This window comes from Platalea leucorodia (genome assembly GCF_965183815.1).
Source record: "Platalea leucorodia genome assembly, chromosome: 3".
Classification (NCBI taxonomy): domain Eukaryota; kingdom Metazoa; phylum Chordata; class Aves; order Pelecaniformes; family Threskiornithidae; genus Platalea; species Platalea leucorodia.
This window is the reverse complement of record NC_138825.1, coordinates 11,203,255-11,211,288: the sequence shown is the minus strand read 5'-3', so window position 1 is coordinate 11,211,288 and position 8,034 is coordinate 11,203,255. Positions and strand designations below refer to the sequence as shown.

General features: G+C 52.0%; 1 protein-coding gene across 1 annotated transcript; it reads right to left on the bottom strand.

Annotated features, from left to right (window-relative positions):
* Positions 1-4,924: 4,924 nt before the first annotated feature.
* LOC309588206 (T-cell activation Rho GTPase-activating protein-like) lies at positions 4,925-8,003 on the bottom strand. Its single transcript, XM_082307182.1, has 9 exons — positions 7,882-8,003; positions 7,518-7,679; positions 7,324-7,433; positions 6,981-7,176; positions 6,636-6,753; positions 6,192-6,337; positions 5,644-5,735; positions 5,393-5,557; positions 4,925-5,011 (listed from the first exon to the last, which is right to left on the bottom strand). Exons 1-9 carry the CDS (start codon positions 7,882-7,884, stop codon positions 4,987-4,989), a joined length of 1,017 nt encoding a protein of 338 aa, XP_082163308.1. The 5' UTR covers positions 7,885-8,003; the 3' UTR covers positions 4,925-4,986.
* Positions 8,004-8,034: the final 31 nt, after the last annotated feature.

Genomic DNA, 8,034 nt, shown 5'->3' with positions numbered 1-8,034 from the left:
GGGTCCCCTGCCTCCTTAAGGTGGATTTTGAATCCCACTGATATGTGGGCACAAAAGAGGATTGTTCCTTGCTTTACCTCTCACATTTTCATGCCAAGGTTCGATGCATCAACCGAGGGGATCAGGACACTCACCAAAGGCAAGGCAGGCAGAGATCAAGCCAGCACCTCCTTTCAAAGCACCCACATTGGCTGGAGGGAGGGAAATATTTCTTGGTTCATCCTGACGTCAGACCACTGGGCAGCGAGGAATGTTGGGGTCATGAAACAGAAAAGATGGAGGACCACGACCACCTAGCCCAGTAATAAGGATATTCTCCTGGTAAGGTGTGAAGAAGAGGGATCTTCAGATATCCTTTCTCCACCATCATTCGTGTATATTCTCCAAATAACTCTTTTTGAACAACGGCCTGTAAAGTCTTGCTAGTCCGAGGAACATACCGGCAACCAGTGAAAAGGCTCGGTGTTACTGAAGCACCTGGGGAGGTAAAACATTCAATAGCCAACCAGTAGAATAGGAGCCATTACCAATGAGTGAGGGCTTTTCCCTCCACATAAATCATCTCGCCAAGAGTAACCAGACACGCGGGGATCCCACCCGCTGCAGCACCCACTGGAAGTGTCACTCACAGCATGTGGAGGGAGAAAAAAATCTGTTTAGCAAACTTACTTTCACTTGCAAACTCCATGTTGAGGTCCTGTAATTTATAGCCTTCAGTGCTTTTGAAAGCACAGCTTCTCAGTACTTGGAGAGAAAGCATGTGAGAGGTAGGAGACCCAGTTTCTACACCACTGGCTCAGAGTTTTTACTTGGAAAATGAGCCTCAGTTTTCCTATCTGGAAGACTGAAGTACTACTAGGTCTTTGAGGTCTGCCCATAAACAATGCCTCTGGGACCTGTAACAACAGAAGTATGAAGAGATGCTCTAATAACAGAGATGCTAAACAGCATTATCATAGGTTGCATGATACAATGCACTATAATATTTAAAACATAAAGAACAAAAATCTGTTCTGTTGATATATTACATCTGAGATTAGTAATCTGAGCAGCAAATGTATTCGGGTCTGCTGGCAGACACCACAGAAGAGACACACAAGGCAAAGAACCTGCAGGCTTTCTAGTAACAGTAATCTGCATTTATATAGCACATTTCACTCGATGATCTAGAAGAGTTTATTATTAAAACTCTCACAACCCTCCTGTGGGCTAAGAACACAACACTGTGTCTTTTTAATTGATGGGTAACATGGACTTCATCAAGAAAAAAAAGTTGAAGTCAAAGAGGGTGAATGTCAAAGCTAGACAACTTACCCCTACTACCCACCTTTGGTAACTCTCGGCTGAAGAAGCAGAAAGCAGACAGGGATGCGCTGTTAATCAGAAGGTTATACTGCAAGCCATTTCAAAGCGGTTACCATGAATAGTAACTACCAGTTGTGTAGCACAGCTTACAAGAAAGGTAGGCAGGCTCTGTTCCCTGAGTCAAGAGCTGATGTCCTGAGGACAGCATGTCCAACAGCACCCGGCACACATACAGGCGCGAGGGGTGAGCCCCGCCAGACGTTTTCACACACGCACAACCGCAGCATGTATGCTTTCCTACAGACAGAGCCAGGATCTTGGGTCCTGGCTCCCGCTGATTTTGCTGCTTCCTACAATATGAGTAGAGTGGGACAATCCCCCAAGCGGCATCTACTTTTCAGAGGCAAATCTCACTATGAAAAACACTTTTAAGATCTTCAATTAACTCATGGCCACATCATGCCATGAAACTCTATACGCTCATTGAACAGCTGTTTTCTAGTCCTCAGAGGGAAAGATGCTCTCTCCTGAGCCATGAGAAGCACTCCTGAAATACCAGGGGTGTTCTTTAGAGCAATTGTTTTCAACTTTTGGCCAGCAGACCTGTGGCACCCATGGCCTACCTTTAATGGGTCCATTAAAGCTAAGAAAACCAACCTCTTATCACTAGGTTTCAATCTACCATCAGGGAGGCTGAAGAGCCCCCCAAAGTATTTTCAGAGTTCACAAACCAAAAAAGCTTGAAAATCACTACTTCAGAATTTCACACCAAAATTCCCATTCAACCTCCCCCTCTCTGGGTAACGAGATACAACAGGACCGTAACCCAAGGCGGCATAGCTGCAGGCATAAAAAAATCTTCTCACGCAAGTTATTCATCAAATGAATAACCTGAATGAGTCTCACTTCATAGCGAGTCTCTCAGGGCTCAAAGGAGATACAGCTACAGAGTTGGGAGTCCAATTTTGTGTCTCCCCTTGGGAAGCATTTTCCTGTGAGATTAAAGAATAGTGGCTACTGAATCAACATTGTGAACATCCTTGCTGTACCACCCTTTTTCCACTTTCAGAACTCTGTTACAGAGAAAAAAAGTTCAAAACCGCCAGTCTACAATATTAAAATGTTGACTGATTGCATAGTTCCATAGGATAAGGTACCCCTTACATTGCGATGCCAAGACAGACATGTCCGTGTGTGCATGCGTGTGTGCGTGCGTCCAAGGGCGTGTTCTTTGTGACTCCACCGGCTCACAGTGATCACACCTGACAGAAAGGCTAAAAAATTCGCAAATACCCCAAAATTTTGGGAAAACAGACAACAAAGCTGAGGAGCCAGACTCCACCAGTGCCCTTGGTGAGGGAAAGGCCACAGTGGCACCCCACGATTACACCATCAAAGGCCAACATCAGACAACCCTGGACGACCCTTTAGACACAAAACAGGAGGAAACCAGGCTTCGCTGGCTCCACAGCCTGTGGCATGATTTGCTGCTCTCCCTGCAGTGTCGCTGTGCCTTCATTGCACTTGGGACCTGGGCCGTCCTGATTAGGTGAGGACGGGTTTGTTTTCTGCTCCCTCGTCTCCGCCTGCAGTACAGGCTCGGGAGGCTCTTGCCCCGCTTTGCCACTGACCTGCTAAGCCACTTTCCCTCTTAGGACCTCTGTTTCCTCATCTTTGAAATGAGGATTATGACCTCTGTGAGACACTTTGATGTCCACAGATGAAGTGTGCTGCGGCACATATATGTGTTCTCTCCATCTTAAATGTTAGGTAATATATCGTCGTGGGTTTTTTTCTTTTGTTTATTCACCTTTATTATTAAAAATGGAAATCAATGAACCACCCTGAAAAAAAAAACAACACTTTGGATCAGCCTTCTCTTTTGAAGATAATTATGGGAGAGAAAGCAATATTGAAACAATGGATGACAAAGTGCAATGCTTAGAAACTATAGGGCAAAATGTATTTGTCCACCCCGCAGTTCACTGTTGTAATATTCCTGTTCTTTTCCATTTTCGAAGTTGTGTACAAAACGTGCTTCCAAAATAAATTATTTAGCTCTGAACTGCTGCAACGCACAGCAGGACACCTGCCAGAGCGAAGTGTCACTAATGGAGGATACCTCCTATGATCCAGGCGGGAGGAGCAGTTTAGACTGCGACAAGTCCCCAGTGAGAATACGGCGCCTGAAACCAGTGTGCACAGGCAGTGGAACCCCGGCTTGATCGGCCGCCCAGAGCAGTTTCCATCTGAGCATTTCTTCTCAGGAACGGCCTCATTCCCTGCCCGGGCAGAGGCACTGACTGAACCAGGGTCTTCTGAAGGCACGGTTGGAGGAGGAAGGGCAGTTGTCAGTCTTCTGCTGTACCTGCAGATGTTTAGGTCTCAGTCAGATGCTGACTCTGCTCCTAAAGCACCAAAACCAGCACACTACTTTGGACCAACCAGTGATGTCCAGCAAATCCACAGAGGCACTGCGTTGCCCACATGTGATTGAGTGCAGAATTTGCTCTGCCTATCACTCTAACTGCTGGGGCTGGCAATTAAAATGTAAATACGCGATTCCCATGTTCCAGGTTTCATTTGCAGAAAGCACTGTAAGAAAAGAAATAATAAGGCAGGCCTTTTAACTTACAGATGAAGAATATTTTCTGTGGAGCTTCTCAAAAGAGGAAACAGTCCCCACCCGGTCCTGCAGACCACGCAAAGCAACAGCAAAACTCTTCTGGACTGAGCAGTACCATGGTCTGTTTGGATCTCTCAAATTTAGAGGAAAACATAATCTATAACATAAACTTTATTTTATGGGCTCAGTAGGAAAACAAACAAATAAAAAAGGCAAACAAGGCCTCAATCGCCTTTGCACAGACCAATCTAACACATGAATTCACTCATTCACCATGTAATTCATGAGGTTTTGAACTCAAGTTCTCCAATTCAAAACCAGTAAGCTGTAACTACTAAGTTGTACGATTATGAGCAAAATACTCACCTACCAACAGTGAGAGTGCTCAACCTTCCTCCTCTGTCACAGCGCAGGCATCCCGTTTCACACCAGGATGCACGAAAGCCTCAGCAGTCCGGCTGCTCTTGGAGCAGCTTCAAAACCTTTTTGGGTGAGCTGACGCCTTTAGAGCACCCAGCGTGGAAGTTAAGCTCTATCATTGCCGTAAGTTAGGGGGCTCTGAAGAAAGTGCCTGACAATCAGTGCGCAAGGAGGAGGGCTGCAGGGGACAGCAAGCTGCAGGGGACGGTGGCTGCAGAAGGACCAACCGTTAGCCCTCCCTGGCCACCGTGCCCTGCCTACGTCTTGCCCTTGCTCAGACCTCATGGTGCTGCTCCGAGGAGATACCCAAAACTCACCAGGACGTGGTCCTGGGCAACCTGCTCTAGCTGAGCCTGCCTGAGCAGATGTTGGAGCACAGGACCTCCACAGGTCCCTTCCAGCCTCCACCCTCCTGGGGGACCCTGTGCTTTGCTTTCACTCCTAAAGGCCTCAACTCAGCCCTCCTGCCCACTGCAAAGGATGCTGGCACAAGGGACCATCCCAAACTCCTCCCCGAGGGTTCTGCACAAAACAACAGCTCCCCACTCCACAACAGCCTACGGCAGACACAGGCAGAAGAGAGAAAAGATCATTTTATTGTGAACATCAACTGCGGGGGCCCAGGACTCAGCGCTTCAGCCTGTGAAAACGAATCGGCACCTGCAACGACAGAGTCAGAAAGCTCTGATCACTCCATGAAGGCAGGGAGAGGCAGCATTTTGTTGCCCTCTCTTTGGGGAACACCGGTGACAAGGACTTGTTCCTAGCCCAGAAGAGAGAGCTATTGCTGGCACCGGCTATGGGGCGGCTCTGGCGCCTTCTCCCCATGGGTACTGCCCTTAGAGACCTGCGCACCTGCAGAGATGCACAGTGCCCCTGTGCCACGCAGCAGGGCTCCAGCGGGAGACCCCAGGCAGCTGCCATGCAGTTCTTTCCAAACCCTGAGCAGCACCAGCCCTCGCCGTCCCTTGCCAGCCACTTGGACTCCCTTAGAGCAGCGTTGAGAGCTGGGAAAGATGGGCAGCACAGCCTGGTACACACCTGCGCTTCTTCTGCACCTTCCTCCATCTTTTCCTTGCTCTGTCCCCCAAAACTTTTTCTCTCTTCCTCCTCTTCTTTTCCACGCGGCTTTCACTCTCCTCTCCCCACACCTGTCGTCTCTTGCGGATTCTTCTCATTTCCTTGTCCCAGGGAGAGCCTGCAAACCTTCCCGTCCCCCAGTGCTATTAGTTAGGGAAAGCCACGATCCACTGGACTCAGCTTGCATTTTAACCAAAGCCAGCTCATTTTACCTTCTTTCCTCTGAAAGGCTCGCCAGCTCTTCTGGGCACCCCGGGGACTCTGCCGCGCTCTCGGGGCTGGCGGGAGGCAAAGCTGCAGGTGCCTATGACAGAAATGTTGGAGTGGGCAGGTGGCAAGAGACCACCTGGAGCGGTAAGGCACTGTTTGCCAAATGGCTACCTTAGCTCTCCAGAGGAGATCCCTTGGGCTGGTTTGCATCAGCCACGTTTCGCACAGTCCCTCCACCCGCCCAAAATAGACTTGATGAAGCTCTGACGAAGTAGGGCCTGAGCAAAACCCCTTTGAGGCTGACAGCTCCTCCCCTCTGTGTTCTTCCCTAGGGATTTGGTGGGCATTTTGTTGCGTTCAGCACATGCCTAGTGCATTTGAGCCAACAACCTGGCCAGTTTTCCTGACTATGTATCGTCCCAGCGGGTGAAGGAAGAACCCAAAGAGCCCAGCTCTGCTGCCAGGCAGAGGCACAGCAGCGACTTGGCCTCAGCAGAAACTGCCCTCCTCCACCAGACACGCTGGCACAGTGTTCGGGGACCTGACCTACCTCTCCCGTTTCAGATGCCACCACCGTATCTCCCCCAGCTTCTTGAAGGACACCAAGCAGAGAGAGGGGTGCACATGAGGAGGCTTCTGCCTGATGCTGGGTGCCTGCTCTGTCTGCAGGGACACTTTGCTCTTCCAAATGCAGATCTAGAAAGAAAAAGCGCGTGCAGCCAAGTGACTTCTTGGGAGGAGAAAACAGCTCAAGCGAAAGCCACCCAAAGCCCTACACCACTTCTGTCTTCAGCCCTCTGATGCCCTGTCTGCAGGCTTCAGCTCGTCTTGCAGAGCAAACCATTCATGCCCTGAGAGGCAGTGGCCAAAGAGAGGCCACAGGACAAGCGGGGCTGAGAGGACAGCGCTCGACGCCCGGCCCCACCACAAACTACACTGAGGTTTCTGGTGTCCCAAGCCCCAGCCTGGGACAACCCTCAGTCCCTCCTCTTACCTTGGGATCTCTCCGTGGCGGCTGGCCACTCCTCGGCTGCTGGACGGGAAAGCTCGGTTGTCTCCTCTCCAAAGAGTTCTGTGCAGTTCTCCAGCAGAAACTCCACCAGCACCTTCACCTGCACGCATGGAAGCCTTGGTCTCAACCCAGCTGCCTGAAACGAGACCAAGCAGCCTCTCCCCCTCCTGAGCCTGGTCTCTGCGCAGAAGCCTGTGGCTAGGGGGCTGCTCTTCCTGGCAGCAACCCCACCAGTGTTTCCTCAAGGGAGGAGGCATCCAGAGAGCTCTGAGCAGCCAAGCTCTAATGGGCTGGCAAGGCTGCAGCCAGCTGCTCAATTTGGCCTACCTTCTCAGCCACCTCCAGCATGGCCTCCAGCGGAAGCAGCTCCTCCTTGGCTGGGCTCAGCAGGTTCGGCCCAACGCAAATGGCCAGGTTGCTGCAGCTCATCCTGCTGGTGGCTGCGTTGTGGCCGATGTGCTGGAGGAGGGACAGCAGCCGTTTCAGCAGGAGGCGGTTGGCTGCAGGCAACTTCTCGGCCACCCTGAGGGAATAGGAACACAAGGTTCAGCGAGCAGATGCTGCCCACAGCCGTGGGAGCCAGCAGCTGTGTTGCGCAGCTTTCCAGATGCTCTCAGCCAGCCAGCAGTCAGGGCTCCTGCTCAACAGGCAGGCTGCTGCTCACGCTTACGCTTTCAGCTCCTCCACCTTCTCCTCCTTGCCGCTCTTCTGCATCGCGGCCATCCAGTCGTCGTAGAGGTCGTTGACGAGGAGCTTTGAAGGGATGCTTCGCAAGAAGTCCTGCAAGGCCAAGGGCTGCAGCTGAGCCTTTGAACACTCCAGGCCAGGCAGCAGCTCCTCCAGCTGCAGGTCAGAAGCATTCACCTTCAGGATGACGGCCAGCAGCACCGCTGGCTGGCTTCCCAGGTCGACATCTGCGCCGTGGTCCAGGGCCTCCCGCAGCTCCCGAAGCGCTGTCCCGCTGGCAGCTTTGCGGAATATCCCCTCTGTCGACGGTCCTTCCTGCTGCAGGACAGCCAGCAGCTCCTGCAGGAGAGGCAGCAGCACAGTTGCTTGGTCGAGGAGCTGCCTTCCCATGGCACTGGCTAGAGCACTGCCCCACACCTGCCTCCTTGCTGGGGGTGAAGAGCCCCATCCCCTGTCCCTGCAGCCCCTGGCTGGGGACACCCACCACCTCTCCACAGCAGCTGGCGGGAGGCCCGGGGACCCCCTGTGCCAGGTGGCTTACCATGATGGGCTGGGGCAGCGTGCCGTCCTCCCCACAGAGGGCTGCCAGGGGCTGCCCAAAGAGCGGCCTGCTGCAGCCGGAGCCCGCCTGCCCTGGCGCCCAGGCAGCAGCCGGGCTCTGCCGCAGAGCAAAGGGCCAGGGCAGCCCCCTCCT